The sequence below is a fragment of the Macadamia integrifolia genome, chromosome 10 (assembly GCF_013358625.1).
Source record: "Macadamia integrifolia cultivar HAES 741 chromosome 10, SCU_Mint_v3, whole genome shotgun sequence".
Classification (NCBI taxonomy): domain Eukaryota; kingdom Viridiplantae; phylum Streptophyta; class Magnoliopsida; order Proteales; family Proteaceae; genus Macadamia; species Macadamia integrifolia.
Genome location: NC_056566.1, coordinates 32,731,617 through 32,750,351, shown reverse-complemented (window position 1 = coordinate 32,750,351; position 18,735 = coordinate 32,731,617). Strand labels below are relative to the sequence as shown.

Genomic DNA, 18,735 nt, shown 5'->3' with positions numbered 1-18,735 from the left:
ATTTCAAGAAACATGTGCTTAACCACAGCACATATATAATGACCTCTCCTGCTCACCAAACATTGAATGTTTTAGCATATTATTAGTTATTATTAACTATACCTAAGTATAACTAAATTCCAAGAAACCTCCTTAACCGCAGCACATATATAATGATCTCTCCTGCCCACCAAAGCACTAAATGTTTAAGCATATTGTTAGTTATTAGAATACAATTTCATTAGTAGCAATAGCATACCTTATTAGTTATTAGATGCATCATTGATACCAACTGACATTGGGAGAGCATTGATTGGTGCATGTTGATGGTGTTGAATGGACATGGAAAGGCCAAAGTTGGTTTGGGTTGAAGTAGCAAGGAAGAAGTGAAGCTTATGATATAATGGAATTTGTGGCCCTAGATGGAGTGCAATGGTGTAACTTGTAATTTTATTATAGTTTAGTTGAAGTTTTAGATATGCCAACTTTAGAGTCGGAAGCAGGCTTTATTGTTCAGGATCTCCTTCTATTGGAGTTCATTTGGGAAGATTAATTATTTTTGCTCCAAAAAAAAAACTTGGATTGAATCAAATTAAATTCTTTCAAAGGAAAAAAAAAAAAAAAAGGGACAGTCAATCTTTTTTTGTAGGGTCTGTTTTCTTTGTGATGTGATGAAACATTTTTAATTCCTGGGATTCTTAATTGTGTGAGCTTTATGATCTGATATTCATAATTGTTCTGATGTAGCTGTATACTTGTTTACTATTCACTCCGGAATAGACAAATGAACCCTAACACACATAGATGGGAAATGCCTGTCTTTCGTCCTCTTGTTTGGATGAGTACGGTTACTGAATGATTGTAGATCTAAAATTTGTTATATAATTCTTTAATATTGATATATTGATCATTATTGCGATAGAAGACTTGGGTGGTTGTTATGTTTCAACCACATATTGAATGTGAAGGGAAACTGCGTTCTGGGAACATATATACTGAATTTGGTATTTGTAAAGATTTGTAACAAAGATATATAAAATGTAATCCCACGGTATGGAGGTCTATGGTCACTCATAGCCCTCCAACCGACACTTGCTCTCATATACTCTTAACAGTATTTAATTGTATAATCTTGGAATGGTTAGTATTGGTGTCATATAATCTTTTGGACATTGTTACCTTTTTTAATAAATTTTGGCAGATAATGGTTGCTATGCTTTTCATGAATCAGGCACTTAAAAAATCAAGTTCTGAATCCTCAGATTCTCTTGATGCCTTGTTTAGTAGCTGCAGCAATGGTGTTAGCTCTCCTGAATGTGCCACCGATGATAATGATATGGAGGTAAGTAGGTAACTTATCTGTGTGACAATTCTGCTTCTTTTCTTTTATTTAAAGCATTAGGTAACACATTCTGCCCATTACTACATGCTAATTGAACCATGACGAGACAGGAATTTTTTTTTTTAAGTATATCATTTACGTACTAAATCAGAAAGGGTTATGGGCAAAATTAGACTTACCTAGTGTATTGGTCTACCTACATCTGTTATTAAATTATACAGGAGTTACTATATTTTTTTGGGAGAAAGAACGCTGCCAGGCTGCATACTGTATGCTAGCGTCTCCCTGTGTCTATTTCTCTCCTCGCTCCTATGAAATGACATTATCTGCCCCTTGTCGTAGGAGAGAAATAGACATGAGGAGGCACCAGCATATGCTATGCAGCCGGACAGGGAACTCAGTCCCATATCTTTTTTAATAAGGAGGGAGGGAAGTATTAAGAGGGAGTTGGGAAAACCTCAAGTGAGCAAGCTAGAGAAATTTAGGTCGAAACTGGAATGCACATTGAGTTAGAGTGGGAGCAAGAGCCATTGTTAAAATGCAGCCTTTGACCCCTCATTGTGTCTTTTTGAGTGGTTGGGAAGAGTTTGAGAAAATTTAGATAAGGGGAGGAGAGAGATGTGGAGGTAGCAATACATTATTTCTTGAATGATTATAAATCAGTTATGAATTTTATGTCTGAAATTTTTTGAAAAAGTACTTGTATTCTTTGAGAATTCCATTGATCTTTTGCTTTTCCTTGGAATGTAGGAAAATAAATTTTAAAAAAGGTACACTCAGTTACATCATAATCTAAATACTTATCCAGACAAATTTTATAAAAATACAGTGGTGCTAGTTAAAAAAAAAATTATTTACATAGTTGTTGAAATTACTAAATGTGACTAATGGAAAGGGAAATAGGGAATTGAAATCAGGGTATTGATACTTCCATTATTGCGCAGTTGTATTTAATTCTCATAGCATGTAATTTCTTGGTGTGATGATTCCTTAGCTTGTATGCGGATTGCACTCTTTTAAGCTATCACAGTTGCATAGTTTGTATTTAAATTGTGTTATAATTTTTTACTTATTTATTTATCTATTTATTTTTTAAATGACTGCTCTCATGTATCCGACAGGAACTTAATGTGTCAGCTGAGTTTAATGAAGACAAAAGGGCTTCCTTATTAATGATGAATTTCTCCATGGATGATGTTGAGTCTGCAATTCATAGGCTTGGTGTGTAAGCTGTTACCGCAGTTGATTTCTTGGGTGATTTTATTGCATATTTGAAGTTTAGGTCTATGTTAAATTTTGTTACAATAGTATCCTCTAGTAATCTCTTCATTGTTCATTCATCTTTTTTTTCTTTTTCTTTTTTGAATAGAACACATAATATGCAATAAATGTTAGTGTGGTACAATGAACAAAGAATTTGGGACACTGAAAAACTCCAATGAGGGAAGTCTTTGGGGGACAGAGGGAATATTTATTTGTCTGCGTGAAGAATTTCATGATGAGCAGTTACAAATAACTTCAGTCGTCTATTGTTGTGGTGTTTTTTTTTCTGATGTTTAATAAGAAGAGCCCTTTCGTTCTTGATGTTGCATCACTTAAATTTTTCAATGACCTCAGTCAACCCATTTACATGTTATGGTCTTTAGATCTTTAGGACAGAGAAGGAGTTCCCACGTTTCATTCTTGTTCAAGGCACTCCTCGCACTTTTTCTCTAAGCTTATGTCAGTTGTGCTCAAGAGATGATTCCTTATCATTATCGCTCCGTAATAGATGTTGCTCCCAGATCAGCTCTGAAATATGACCCCCTTTGGATCAGATCTTCTCAGATTCAGACATTTGTGTGATGTGGGGTCCGAATAGAAAGTCTACCCGCCTGACTGAGAAGCTCCTTTCTTTTTTCAAAGATCGCCTGCTCGTAACATGCCATGCCCTTAGAACAATCGGATCATGAGAGCCAAGAGGCCCTGAGATCCAGTTTCTCTTGACTTAGCTTATTGCCTTCCTTTTTATCAATCTGTAGATCAGTAGACCAATTACTGGAAAGTGGTAGAGCATGGTGTTTGTGGATTCCTATTTTTTAAAGCTGGAATGGATATTAAGCTATTATAAGGTGTTTAAGATGAATTTAGCTACTTGTGCAGTGTATACTAGACTATGCATCAATAAAACTAGGCAATTATGAAAATATGGGCATCAGTGGATGCTTTTCAAAATATTTTTGCCTTTTCAAATTTGCATTATTTCTTAACTTTGGTCATTTTGCTGGATTTGTATGCAACAGAAGATATTAGTCAGAGCAAATGCTAATTTTTTCATTGGTATTTCACACTGTTTTTCTGTTACTGGGTGACGACCTTGGAAATAAGTAGGAACATATATGATTCTTTTTCTTTTCAAATATTCCCCTCTTTGGGTTGAAGTTAAATTTGTTGTTAATACCTTCTTGTCTACTTAGAGACAAGGTTTAAGATCTCAATCTCGCCCCAGGTTTCACTGGGCCAAAATACTGAGATCCGAGATCGCCGATATCTGGTATTTTTTTCCCTGGTCATCTTGACGGTTGGTCTCGGTGGCCATATGGGCTTTGCCTCAGAATTTTTGTCATTACTCATTACCATATTTTAGGCCTTCTAAATGTAGTGGAAACCTTGGCTTTTTAAATCAAACGCAAAATGGTACTTTGACTTCGGACCCTTCACCCTAGGCCTAGGCTAATCCACAATAAAAACAACCGACCAGCGACCATGTTTCTATGAAAAAAAGGGTTTTGAGAAGTTGTTTTTACCTAAAACTGTTCTTGAGGAGGAAAGAATATCCAAAGGTTGATTATGAAGTGATAATTTCAAATCTCCAAGTGTTGAAGTTGTTAATCTACACTGTAGAGGAGAGATTTGGAAAGAAAACCAACAAAAGTTCATTTTTTTCTTCACAGCAGGGAGAGATAGGAGAGAGATGTCGAGTTATGTGGCTTATGCCAAGTTGGGTCGAGTCGAGGGTTGAAATTCTGTATATACCACATGTGACTTGGTCTCGAGTTCATGTCATGATCGAGATATTCACTGAGATCTCGACCAAGGTATTGTACATTTTATATATCATCTGTGCTCTCATCTTGCCAAGCCAAAAAATGAGTTAATAGCGAGATCTCGCCGAGATCTTGAGCCATGCTTAGAGAAAGGGCTTCAATGATCTAAGGGCTGTGAGAGATCTTGTTTTGCCAGCTGACCAAGCATGTGCTGGGAAAACTTAACCATTACTTGTTTCACCAATCAAGTCGAAAATACCAACTGAAGCCTTGCAATGCCACACAGTTTGGGCGAATTAACTAGCTCTCTAGTAGATGTAGGGCTTGTTTTGGTCTTAAGCAGGTTGGGAATTTTGTCAGGGTGTCCTAACCCCAAACCAACCTGCTCCATGATCAAGTCAGGAATTAGGACATCTGTGTCGATACATGTCACAGCACACAGTTTGGTAAAAATTTGACACCTTTTTATCCTTCCTTGTGGTAGCCTAAGAAAGTCCCAAGGGATCCCATAGTTTTGAAGAACACTCTGTGCTGATGGATAATATCATGCGCTCTGGTGGGTGAGATCTTAACTAAGATGTTCAAAATGGACTGGAGGCCATTTTTGTTTGTTTGTTTGTTTCTTTCTTTCTTTCTTCTTCTTTTTTTATTTTTTTAACATATATTCTTCCTAAATATATTATGCAGACATTGGAATAACATTGGTTGATCCACCAATTGAACCAGACTACTGCTCTTCTGGTCCAAGTATGTTTCGATGACTATGCTTCATCTGGAAAATTCCAGCCCAACAGCCCATTCGGAGACCCTCAAAAGTGAGAATAAAGAGATGTAAGCAGAACATGACAAAGATAACATACAGTGGGGTTGAAGGAAAAATAAGTGAACTGCCAACAAAACCACCACCTCCCTCCCCCTAAAGAAAACAGAAGAAATGAAAAAATTTGAAAGAATTGGGAGGTAGGAAGTTAAGAAAAAAAAGTCACATGTTATAAGAATCAGAGGGAGAAAAGGAGGGAAATAGGATGTAGAAAGGAGAGGTGGAGAAGGACAAAGAAGATAGGGAAGCAGAAAAGAAGGTTTAAATGTTAATCAAATTTCGAATTAAGCTCCTCTTACTGAATGAAGGATAAATGCAAGCTTCTTGGTTAGAGTTTGTTGTGGGATTTAAACCTTGTAATTTTTTTACCTTGCTTTGAGTTCATTGTGAGATCATCTTGCTTAGGCTCTCTTTGATATCATTTTTCTTTTTATTTTTCTGACACAAACACATTTTTTTTGTGTGTTTGGTATTATTATGGACCCCATTTCTATTTAAAAAAGGAAAAAAATCAGTAGAATACAAAATCCATATGGCCAAAAATCGTTTTTGATCATTTAGGTGGACACTTTAATGAGCATATGCTCACAAGTCCCAAAATTTAGGGGAAAAATAGTCATTTTATTTTGTTAGTAGAAAGGCAATCCCCCGTCCCTTTTCTTCTTATTCCTACAACCCCACTTGCCCTTCTTCTTCTTCTTTTGCAATCCCACCCGCCCCCACCCTGTCCTGCAACCTTGCCCCAGTGCTAGTTGTGGATGCTGGTACTATCTGGTCTCTCTTCCACGATCTGGCGTTTGTCTCCCTCCTTGTATTTCACCATTGATTTTCTTGAGCTCTCATGCTTGCTGAACACATATAAGAGGAGCATTGTTCTAAATCTCGGAAATTTTCTATCAAATTTTCGCACATTTTGGTGGTTTTGACCCAACCCGAGACGAAACCAGGTACCGAAATTACAGTGTACCTGGTTTCGACCCATTTCATTATGATCCGATGATATTTCGACTTAACATACCTTGTTTCATGGGAAATAAGGTATGTTACTGAAGTTTCGACTCTAGTTTCCACTGTTTCATGGAGACCTCTTTAAAGGAAAAAAAAAAAATCATTTTTGTGACAAAATCCTTCATTATACTCCTATATCCTGCATTATCAAAGGAGATCTACCTATAGAAGAGCACTTGGAGCTTAAAGCTAAACCCCCTTTTTCAAAAAGTTGGGCCGAAAACATGTAATGGCACTCATATGTGTTGCATTTAGAGGACCAGGCTACAACATCTGCAGTGGTACGTAGTTCGTGGATTGGAGCCACCTGGAATTGAGTGGTGATGGTTGTTCTGGAAATCTAAATATGTTTTGTTTGTTTAATAGCTTATTTTCATTTCTAGTGTGCAAGTTATATCTAGATTTAGGCTAATGCACAATGTACTTAGCATACACTAGTGAACTTGGGTCAAAACCACAAGTACCATCTTGGGTGTTTTTTTTGGGAAACTAGTTCATGGATTAGGTTTAAAATGTCAAAAATAGGTTGTACACAAAAAATCAGACACATCATGGTTTCTACCAAGCCAGGAAAAAGTTCCTTGTTTCCTCAAAATTTCATAGGTTTTGACCAAAATTTCAGTTTTGGCCCAGTTGAAACCCAAGATTTAGGACCCTGAGGAGGAGGTAGCTCTAAGCTCTGCTAAAACGTTTTTGTGAAGGAGGCAAGAATTTGAGAATTTATGGTTCAAACTGTGTGTTGTTGAGTTAATTAAGGACTCAAGGTATCAGTCAAAGACCCATTTGCAAAATTACTTGAATTTATGGATACAGAGGTTCCAAAACTGCTCATCTTCTTACATTTCGATCATTTGAATTCGTTTCCCTTGGTGGTGGATTTTTTTCTCATCCCTTAGATGATGAATTAGGGTTTCGAGTCTCAATGCTTTTCTTCTTTTTAAAAAAAAAATCCTTTCTTTCTCTGAAAGAAATTAGATTTGGTGGTGGGTATCTTCTGATTATGGATTACGGTGGAGATGTTGGGAAAATGATCCTTGAAACCCCTGGGAAATCCCTAGCAGCGGTGGTGGTGCAGACAATTGGGTTCTAGGGTTAGGTAACCAAGCAATTTGGTCTACCGAGGATGATAATGGAGCTTGGAATGGAGACGCCTTTGCTAACACTCCTTCAATTTCGAATCATGATGGAAGGCAATCTCAAACACGATCTGGGAGTGAACCTCCAAACAAGAAAACTAGAAGAGATTCCCACGGAGGTGGGTTAAGCAGAGACCATGATCGATCCAAAGAGATTGGGATGTTCTTCAAGACTAACTTAGCTTTAAGTTTCATGGAGGGAGTTGTCCCTATATTACTAACTGCAACTTTGCTCATGGGATTGAAGAGCTTTGGAAGCCTCTTCCCAGTTGGCAAGAAATTGTGGCAGCCCAAGAGGAGGAATGAGGTGTGTCTTCATAGCCCAGGGAAGAAAACCAGATTCCAATTATTAGTTCTGGTTTGGGTGGAGAGACCCAGAGGTCTTATAAAAGGAGGCATTGCAAGAAGTTTTACACTGATGAGGGGTGCCCATATTGTGATAATTGCACTTTCCTCCTTGATGAGCAGTCGAGAGCTCCCATCATGGCTTTGGTAATTCCATTGGCTTGGCTTGATGGGGACCTAGATTCGTCGCTTCGAACTGATTAAAAGACCCATAATCATAAATACAAGTCGGATCTTAGATGTAGAAATGGAAGGTGGGCCCCCTTCTTCATCGAAAGCAAAGAGACTGTCGTGGTAGGATGACTTGTTCATCGAGCCAATTCAAATTGGGCGAGTTGAAATGATATGACGAAGTATTCTTTTGGACCGTCTTCCTTAATTGTGAGAAATCACGAGAAAAAATTTATTTACGATCGATCTTGTTTCATAGCTAGCAGAATCAGGGGAAGAATTAGTTCGTAAGCAAGTGAAGCCATGCAGGAATTACTGTTTGTCTGTTATGTTCTGGCATGCAAGGCGTTTTTATTGTCTAAGGCTGGTGCATGTTGGGGCATTTTCTTTTAAGCAGGGAGCAAACAGAATATGTTGAATGAATGAGAAGCTGCAATAAGACAGGTGGCTATCTCTACCTGCAGTGGGACAACTAGTCGGGAGATTAGTGTATAGTAAGGGGCCAAGGGCTTTTATCTTAGGGTTTCGAGCTGGAACCTCTAGTCTGAACAGGAAGACGGCACAGAGAAAGAAGCCTGTGGTGAAGTTCCATTTGAAAGCAATGGATGGCATCCTTGCTAAGCTCCAGCTGCTGCAGGAGTTATGTAGGAAGAGTTGTCTTGTGGGACTTCACATTTGTGCTTTGAGGCAGATGTGTCAGTTCTCTCCGATAGCTTCAAGCTCTGCTTTCTGGCTTAACGCATCAGCCACTAGATTCGTGTATCCTGGCTTATACTCGATACACATATCGAACTTAGCCAAGAAGTCTTACCACCTTGCATGCTTAAGGCTGGCCCCTTTCAAAGTCAGAAAGTTGGGTACGCTAGTGCATGCCAAACCGACCAACTTATGGGAGACTCTACCCAGACTGGATTGATACTAGGGGTGTCAACCGGTCGGGCCGGTCCAGTTTCGATCGGGCTTAAAGACTTTCAAAGGCTGCACCGTGTCCGCCCATTTAACTAATCGGGGTTAGTTATTGAGGGCATGGTACGCTTTATATTCGGTCGGTCGGCCTCGGGCTACAATCGAGCTACCTTAATCGGGCTTTAGTCGGGCCTTAACTGGGCTACGAACATGTTTAATGTTAAACAGGCTTTAACCGATTTTTAAACGGGCCCTCTTTAAAATGTGCTTTTATATTCCAGCTCACTCATGCAAGCCCAAAAAAATGACAATAAATCAATAAATGATACCAAATATAACCATTATTTAAAATGTGAACATATCTTTACCTTTTAGTTTTTACTCTTTAATTTGGGGGGTAAAATAGGTATTCTACAATCATTAAAGGGTCGGGCCAGGCCAGTGCACAATAGGCCGGTCTCAGTCCGGTGTTATTCGGTCGGTCTCGGTCGGGCACCCAATGGTCCAAGTAGCAAAGCCGAGACCGACCTTTTATAAACGGGCCGGGCTCAAGCCCGACACGTTTAATAAACAGTCCGGGCCGGGCCGGTCTATAAACGGTCGGTCCCGGTCGATTTAGTCGGGTCGGGCCACGAATTGACACCCCTAATTGATACTGCATATGCCTTGCCTAGATTTTGCTTAGTTTTCAGGGGAAACCAACCAGTCCACAGCTATGAGTTCTTGGATGAATTAGAACTTCAGTCTCTTTTCTTTCTGTTTTTGGTCTATGATAGAAAGGTAATGCAGTAATTTTATCAGTGATGTACAAATGTAACTATGCTTACTTATCTTACTTATCCTTGTAATCATTTGCTCCACTTACAAAGAGGACGTGGTACTTATCACTCCCAGACATCCTTCATACTTTCCCCTAGAAACACCCTCCATACAGCGGCACATATGGATTGAACAGTCAAGATGGCCTATTAACATAGAAAAAAACCCAAGGCATTGAATGGGTACCTAGGCAATGCGTGCAGTATATGACTTTATGTAATATAGCAATGGAAGTTTTATATAATTATGCTAGTAATGTCCTAATATGAGAAAAACAAAACATAATAAACAAAGCAAAGAAATATAATATAAGCATGTTCATAAAAAAATAAAACAATAAACATAAATCAGCATAAACTTGGGAAGCATCAAGCCGTCAACAGGGCGTGTTGTCGCCTTTAACCCAGGAAACAGCCTGGACGCCTAGGCGGCACCTTGACATCAATGCCTACTAATCTTAAGGCTGCAGTTGCATCAGTCTTCTATAATATGTTAAGCCTATTTTGATATTCTTTTCAAGGCTATGCTTATCTTTCTGGGTTTAGTGGATCTTGTCTTTCTTGTTTTATTGTTACCATTGGTAAATGGTAATTCTACTTATTTGACTCATATTCTGTTTTACATTTCAGGTGAAGGTGCTTCTATTAATGAATTAGTTGACTTCATTGTTGCCGCTCAAATCACTGAGAGCTCTGGAAAGGTAATCTACTTATCCAACTCATTAATATTCTGTTTTACATTTCAGGTGAACTTGCTCCTATTAATGAATTTTAGAAACGTAGAAGGAAAAGGAAATACAGAGCATGTACAAGTATTCTTTGGAATTTCATAACACTGATCTGTTAATCAATCTATTATTCGTTGGAATTTTATAGCCCATGATCTGTTAATCAATCTATTATTCAGTAGAATTTCATAGCCCGTGATCTGTTAATCAATCTTTGCCTTCTTTGGCCTTGACCCTATACTTGAGACCTCTTAAAGACTTCCCATAAATGGGGCTTTTGAAATGACAATTTGGGTACCCATGCAAGTTGCAATGACTTGGAGGCCCATTATGCTTGGGGTAGCCTAATGGAGCAAGGATACATCTGGATTGCTCATGTATGTGTCTACTTCTACACAACAATTGAAGCCATTGTTTATTTGTTATCAAATGAAAAAAGTGATCAAATTTCTCTTTTGACCATGTGGCCGCAGGATGGGTTGAAATTTAATACATAGTGTGGAAGGTGCCATGAATGGCATTGCTGTTGGACCTCACATAATCTGATACATGCAAAACTTTGATCTCCATAGCCATATTGGTTATTAAGGAAACTTGTCCCTTAGAAGAAACAATGGGCTAAGATCATAATAATCACAATATAAAAGGGGTAAAATGTTCTTTCATTTAAAACTTGGAAGAGAATCAAGTTGTAATGTCCAAAAATGTAGATGGCTGCTGTTGTGATGAGGTTTAGGAGAAAGGGAGAAGATGCATTGGCAGAGGTGCCATTCTTCCCTGGAAAATAAACTCAAGTTAAGAGAAGTGGTTTCTGGGGGCTGTGAGTTTTGAGTTTTCTGGGAGTGTGCATGTGTTTTTTGTTCAAAGATATTGATATCTTTCAGTTGGTTTCAGTCTGTCTAGTGTCTTTGCCTTCAAGTGGGTTTTGTTGGTGCATTAACGTATCCATCATGTTTAAGTGGTATATGCATGAATTTGAAGAATGTAATTAGGCATATATTTAAAGCCATTTTCCCATCTGAAACTTGCATATGCAATTATTCTCTCTCTCTCTCTCTCTCTCTCTCTCTCTCTCTATATATATATATATATATATAAGTTGAGAATCAGAGATTAGGGAATGATTTGACTTGTTAGTAATGACAGAGGTCTTTCTTATTTATAAGAAGATTATAATAAATCAAATAAGGGAAGTAGGATAACGCTGACTAAGCATCCCTATTTAAAACATTTACTACAGTAAATAGTAAATAATAAAACTTAACCAAGGTAAGAATAAAACTAACTACGGTCATTTCAACAATATATATATTTCTTATGGATATCTTATTGATGCAATCTAGGGTTCCAAAAAACCTGGTTTGGATCGCTTATGGGCCCCATCCACTCAACAAGACTCCAGATTTTAAAAGGGAGTAGCGGTTTGGTAAATAAAAAGAAATTTTAAGGGTTACCAAGGGACATGAAAGGGAAGGGATACTAAAAGAATTGGTTTTTATTCATTAGGGGCAGACTAGGCATTAACTAAAAACTAAGGGTAGAATAGATATTCAGATGAAGGGGGCTATTCTGGGATAGAGGAATGTTATGGTTATATACAAAATAATATCACCATCTTGTTCAACCTTCCACGACAGGGAAAAGAACAAGAATCCAGCGGTACCCTGGTTTGTCTCCAGATAAGATTGCTTTCTCTAATCACATTCAATCAAGGTGAAATTTTGGGACAATGTTGCCTACTCCCAGGGCTCTTGAATCATCACAAAGACCAATCAAAACTGCAGCTTAGAAAATTAACAAATAATTCCTGAAATAAGATCTAACGGTAGAAGAGAAAACCAGATCTGAGTTTGATTTTTAACTCACAGAAGATGTCATTTTCAGGGCTGAGTTTCTAGGGTCTGAATCCAAGATTATGAAGAAAGGGAAGGGAGATTGAAGGTTGAACTTAGATGGAGGGGTTCTTAATACAACTGGAACAAGGTATCATGGGTATGGGGTGAAGAACTCAAAAGAAGGTGGGGGTAACAAAGATTAGAGGGAAGAAATAGAAAAACAGGAGAATAATGGAAGAAGGGGAGAGAATGAAGAAGGGAGGGATCTTAGTATCATACCAGGGTGACAGAGAGAGGAGGGAATGACAGCCAAGCTACCAGGCTACGCAGGCACACTCAAAACCAAAACTCAATATTTATTCTCATTCTTCTGATGATCTTTATCCATTACATGCGTATAAATAAGAAAAGAACAAGACTCCCATATGTATTCTAAAATAGAAACTGTAGTAAACTAGGCAACTACCTCCAACCTAGAAACCAATCTCCTACTTTACCCTACTTTCCATAAAATAAAGATTACAAGATAATTTCAAATAAGTAAATAAATCCCTAAATGAATTCGACTCCTCTTACCTCCTTGGGGCCACTTACACGGGGGTCTTTAGTGCTCTTCCCCGCTTTCAATGAAAGTTAAATGGTTCTCAGTCAACCCCGGTACGACTTGGTCCATGCGGTTGTCAGGTTAGTATGGGCCCATGGGACTAGTCAGGCCGAAGGCCTGGATACCTGTCGTTAGCACAAAATATATATATATATATATATATATTAAATCCCTAAATATCCTACTGGACCCAAACCCAATTTGGACCAAGTTCATCTCAGTCTGGGCTACCAAACGGGTTTGTGTTGGTCCAAGGAAGTGCCCCTGCATCATCAGTTTGGGCTCCCAAACAGGTTTGTTCTGGTCCAAGGAACCGCTCCTGCATCAATTATTCAATGTCTTCAGCATTCTTTGGATGCTCCTGCTACTAATTTATTGTCCAAATTGCCAGGAAATTACCACAGAAGCCTTGTTTGGGACTATGGATAAGACACTTCGTTTGCTTGAAATGGGCTTCTCTGAGAATGAAATTTCTTCAGCTATAGAGAGATTAGGTGAGTGTTTTCACCATAGTTTTCTGTAACAGGAGCATGAGATCAATCATAGCAACTGGTTTGGACTTTGATGCATTTACTTTTGCTTTCTCTTCTTTCATGCCTTGAAGCTGGTAGCATGTGTTGGATAGTTCAGTAAAAGGAATTGCTGATAAAACCAGTTAATGTTTAACTGTAAATATATTTTAATGGTCCTTTGATTTTTATTTTTTTTTTGGTTGAAACTGTTCCTTTTATTTCAAATCATCCTTAGTGGTTGGAAGCGGGCCAAGACTTCTTTTTCTGGCAGTGGTCAAGGAACACCTCTAATCGATCACTGATGCAGTTTGAAAATGGTAAAGCAATTCAGGATCCAATATTTACAAGGAATCTACATAAGAGGTGAAGATTGGAGCACCTAAGTGAAGCTGTATGGATGTGGGAAGATTGGAGCAAATTCCATATTCACACACTGCAACAGCATAGCACTTTTGGTGACGCATGTGTTTCTGTCCTACAATCTAGAGTTCTTTTCTTAGTTCTTTGCTTAGTTGCTTGAACTGGCAACTAAATTCAAAATGGCATCATATGCAAGGAATATACTTTTTTTGTAAAAGGGGGGGGGGTGAGTGGTGGTGGGGTTGGAATACTGATGCATCTCCTTTTTTGCATGTCTCCTTGCCTTAGATTTCTAAATCATTCACTATTTTCAGGTACAGAAGTTCCCGTTTGTGAGCTTGCTGACTCAATATTTGCAGATCGACTTGGTAGCACCTGTGGTGAAAATGACAAGGTCTTTATTCCCTCTTAAATTATTCACTGCATTATTTATAAAAATATATATATATATATAGGGAGAGGGATAGGTATGCTAGCGTAGTACCTAGGAATTAGGAATGCTAGCGGAATATTAGTCATAGGATTTGTTCATTCTAAATGTAACCGTTGGATGGAGAGAAAAGGTCCAAAGCTTCAATCCATCGCTGCTACACCTTATTTTTCCAGCATCTGAATCCTTAGCCGGTGAATCCAAATCCGACGCTCTCGACAACCCTACAGAGGCCACCACCACCACCACCACCAACGACGACGAGAATAACAAGGACACAGCCACCCTAGAGAACCCCGAAACCACCGAAGACTCTTCATCCACTTCCGATCTCGATTCCATCCTTCCCAAGATCTCCGAAGACATTGATCGCTTCCTCTCTCTCCTTAAATCAAACCAAACCCCGGATGAAATCCCAGATTTTATGGAGAAGTTCGCGAAGCTTGGGACTCTGCCAAGGCGGCTGAAATTACTCGCATCCCAAACCCAGTTCCACCACCGCCGTAGCCAGAGATGAACATCTTGGAGGGCAAGAAAATGATGACGATAATGGATTGTGATCAATTGATGAAGATTGAGTTATTCGAATGGATTGTCATCAGTGGATTGTCATCAATTGCCATTCACGAAACACCAACCCCTCTCTCTCTCTCTCTCTCTCTCTCTCTCTCTCTCTCGGTGCTAAAAAGGAAGAAATGAAGATTTGAGTTATTCGAATAGGAACAAAAGTAGACGATAATGGAAGGAATCTCATCGAGTTTGTACAAAGGGACTAGGGGGAAGTGGAATAGACTACAAGCCTCTCGATGGGTCTCATCGTTCCCGCTGTTGGAAGATCTGGGTAGTGGAGCTCGCTTACTCCGAAGACGTTATTGGGCAGGACCAGATCCAAGGTGGTGGTCGGAGGTGGTTCTGACGGATCAAGGTGACGCCCATGGTTGGAGGCGGTTCTGGCGGATCAAGATGACGCCCATGGTCAAGTTTTTCGCCGGCGTAAACTCACCAAAGAAGTTCTTCGGCGTCACGGTCACGGTATGATGGCAAAGGATACCGTGGAGCGGCGATATTGGGCAGGTTCTGTAAGACCTTGCCACATGAACGGATGAGATTTTATTTGTTTCATCTAACGGTTAAAATCCCGCTAGCATACATTATTCCTAGGTAATGTGCTAGCATACCTATCCTTTTCCCATATATGTATATATATATATATAATAAAATAAAATAAAAAAATCCTTATTATGCCTGTTTAGTAGATTTTTTTTTTTTATCAGCTCTTTAGGCTTGATAGATTAAATGCCATTCTTTAATTGGAATTCACTACATTGCATGACGTGCAGATTTTTTACAAAGTTAAATTTGTGGTGGCAACATGGGCTTTGTACCTTAATATTCTTGACAGGCATGATTGTCTCTGGACTTGTACAGTTCTACTTCAGATGATGCCCCTTCTTTTGCTACCAAATTTTTTAATTGGAAATAGAGAGTTCATGACAACCCCATTTTTTAAGCAATTTTGATTCAAGAAAACATTTTAGGAAAAGCTCAAGTGATACAGGCTGAAATTGCTTTTAATGAATTAATTTGTGTTTAAATAACCATGATTGAAAAAACAAAGTAGTAAAAGAATATTTTATGCTGAGCTTTGTTTTGGATCTTTTGGATTCCTATGATCTTCAATGGTGGGTAGCAGAGATAATAAATTAGGATGTTTTGGAGTAACAGTAATTTGTTGCATTGGGAAGAAAAATATTTACATAAAATTCTCCTTTCATATAGATTTCAATTTTCAACAGGACAATAAAAAATTTTAACCTTCCTGAATAAAGGATCTTTTTCCCTGTGGGGAGAAAGAGGGGAGGACCAGAAGAGTTGTTCTTCCACAATGTAGTTCTAAACATTTTTAATTAAAAATGCACCCCCCAAACACCCCCCCCCCAAAAAAAAAGAAAAAAAGAAAGGGGGGGGGGTTGAAATAAGGTGTAAGGTGTTGGTTTTGTTGGCACAATTTTGCTTATGATGCTCCCATTCCATGTGTTTATCAGTGTCATATTCTAGTTTCATGCTTCACTTTGTGCAACATGCTCAAGTTTCATTCATACATGTAGGCTTTTCTGCCTTCTTCCTATATATAGTTTTGTTTCTTAACCCAAATAGCATGCCCTGTCTCTGATATTGGTGCAGGAATCAACCCTTCATGATATGCATTTTTCCCACACTGAAAGTGATTGGAGATCTCTAGGTAGAGAGACAGAGTACAACCAATGTCATGTTGAAATTAAGATTGAGGAAACTGACTGGAGTTATCTAGGTAGAGAGACAGGACACAACAAACGCTCTCCAGAAGTTAAGATTGAGGAGACTGAGGTATCAGATTCTAATGTTTTTCCTCGTACAAATGAAATTAACTTTGAGAAGATTGGGAAAGGAAAAAAGCCAAAGCATGAATGCGAATATGACTCAACTTTTTTTGATGGCTCTACGAGGCCAGAAGCAAGAATAGTGGAACCCAGTGTAGACAGTTATCGGATGCCGTTGCCTAAGGGAGGGCTCCATCGATCATCAGAACCATTAGAAATGCTTGAGTCTAAACCTAACTGGTGTTCGAGTGTTAATCAGATGTTAGCTAAACCCCCTTATTTTTTCTATGGAAATGTCATGGATGTCTCGCATGATTATTGGGCCAGAGTATCGCAGTATTTGTATCTTATTGAGCCCGAGTTTGTGAATTCTCAGTTCTTCTCAGCTTTGAGTAGGAAGGAAGGCTATATACACAATCTTTCAAATGATAATAGAGTTCACATCCTGCCAAGGCCACCAATGACAATTGAAGATGCAATTCCACATACAAGGAAATGGTGGCCTTCATGGGACACTAGGAAACAACTAAGCTGCATTAGTTCTGAAACTGCTGGAATTTCTCAGCTATGTGACAGACTGGGAAAGATCTTAGTTGATTCAAAAGGGATGCTTTCAACGGAACAGCAAAGGGACATCCTTCATCACTGCAAGACATTGAATTTAATCTGGGTAGGCAAGTACAAACTCAACCCCATTGAACCTGACCAGGTTGAACGCATATTGGGTTACCCATTACATCACACTCTAGTGGCTGGCTGTGATCCAAATGAAAGACTTGGATCACTCAAACATTGTTTCCAGACAGACACGCTTGGCTATCATATCTCTGTCTTGAAGCGGATTTTTCCTGGTGGTCTGACAATGTTATCTCTTTACAGTGGAATTGGTGGGGCAGAAGTTGCTTTACAGAGGCTTGGCATTCGTCTTAAAGGTGTTGTTTCAGTAGAATCTTCAGCAACGAATAGGAAAATTCTAAAAAAGTGGTGGCTTAACACAGCCCAAACCGGGAAGCTGTTGCAGATAGAAGACATTCACAGGCTGACAACCAGCAAGCTTGAAAGTCTCATCAAAGAATTCGGTGGTTTTGACTTCGTAATTTGTCAAAACCCGTGTTGTTGCATTTCTGGGAGTTCAAAAATGGCGGCTGATGGCGATAATCCTGCAGGACTGGACTTCCAATTGTTTTATGAATTTGTTCGTGTTCTCCTACGTGTAAGGAGTTCCATGGGAAGAAATAGATAAGGAAGCGTTTTGGTCTCTCATCAGATGTACAGACATACATTTGAACATGCGAAATCTTTATGATAATCAGGATTTTTTTTTTAATACTGATAATCGATAACTGAGGTGGTTAAAGAGTGAATTAGTCAGCTGATTGGATTCCAGGACCTAGTTCTCGTGATGTGAAAATCAGAGGAAGCAGGCCCTTTCAACTTTCCTTATTGTTGCCATCTGTTTGCTTGCAATGTACTTGTTTAGTTTCAAAGAATCACTACCACTGCAAGCCAAGCTAGGTTGGTTGACTTTATGTGCTTTACTTATGGAAAAGATTCAGTTTATCTGCTTCATTAAGGATCTGATGTTCTTGCCTATGTGCATCCGTGTGTCCAATTTTGTTAAGGTGATGCAGAATGTGAGGTTTTTGCCAGTATGGTAATGAAAATGAAAGTGCTTCTGCAATTACTCCTCTGACAGTTATGAGGAGCACCAATTGTTGGTGTTGCAGTTGTTTACATTGATGTTGATTACCATCTGGTTGTGTGAATGAAAAAATGAAGCCGAGGAAGAGAAGTTTCCTTTCTCATGTTAGTGGAAGTACATATGCTGTGTCAACCATCAATTAGGTTTAACTATCTACTTAAACCTGTCTTTTACTATGGTTAGAAATATCCAGTTAGAGAGAGACTGGAACGTACTAGGTTGGGGTACCATGAAAAGTCGTAGGTCCATCTTGGGTGGGGCCTGTCAATGGTGTAGATTGTCAAAAATTGATTGAATAAGCTTTACCAACGACCAACTTGTGGGTTCAATTGACCCTTGGAGCCCTCAATGATTGAAGACTTCTGTATAAGTAGCATTCTGCAGGACAAAAATTATGATTGCAGTGCACCTCTCTCCCTCTCTCTCTCGGATTTTAAACTGAATTGGGGTCAGTCAGTCTCTGCTGATTCCAATTCAGAGTATCAGCCAGAGTCATATTCCCCTGGAATCAGCCCCTTAGATCTGAAAATCCAGCGATCCAGTATCAAAAATCTTAGAATCGGCTGCTCTGGAACATCAAGAAATGGAATCGATCATGGCTGATTCGACTGATCCGACTCTGATTTTTAAAGCATTGCTCTCTCTCTCTCTCT

The 18,735-nt window shown here is 38.9% G+C and overlaps 1 protein-coding gene across 6 annotated transcripts in view; it reads left to right on the top strand.

The window, feature by feature from the left end:
• LOC122090487 (probable inactive DNA (cytosine-5)-methyltransferase DRM3) overlaps positions 1-17,819 on the top strand; it is a 34,290-nt gene extending 16,471 nt beyond the window's left edge. For all 6 annotated transcript variants that reach the window (XM_042660101.1, XM_042660099.1, XM_042660103.1 and 3 more), the window contains 6 exons: positions 1,211-1,321; positions 2,443-2,542; positions 10,182-10,252; positions 13,110-13,212; positions 13,905-13,984; positions 16,205-17,819. In XM_042660101.1, the coding sequence (XP_042516035.1) occupies positions 1,211-1,321; positions 2,443-2,542; positions 10,182-10,252; positions 13,110-13,212; positions 13,905-13,984; positions 16,205-17,623 (1,884 nt within the window). In that variant the 3' untranslated portion in view covers positions 17,624-17,819. The remainder of the gene's footprint in view (positions 1-1,210; positions 1,322-2,442; positions 2,543-10,181; positions 10,253-13,109; positions 13,213-13,904; positions 13,985-16,204) is intronic.
• The last annotated feature ends 916 nt before the right edge of the window (positions 17,820-18,735 follow it).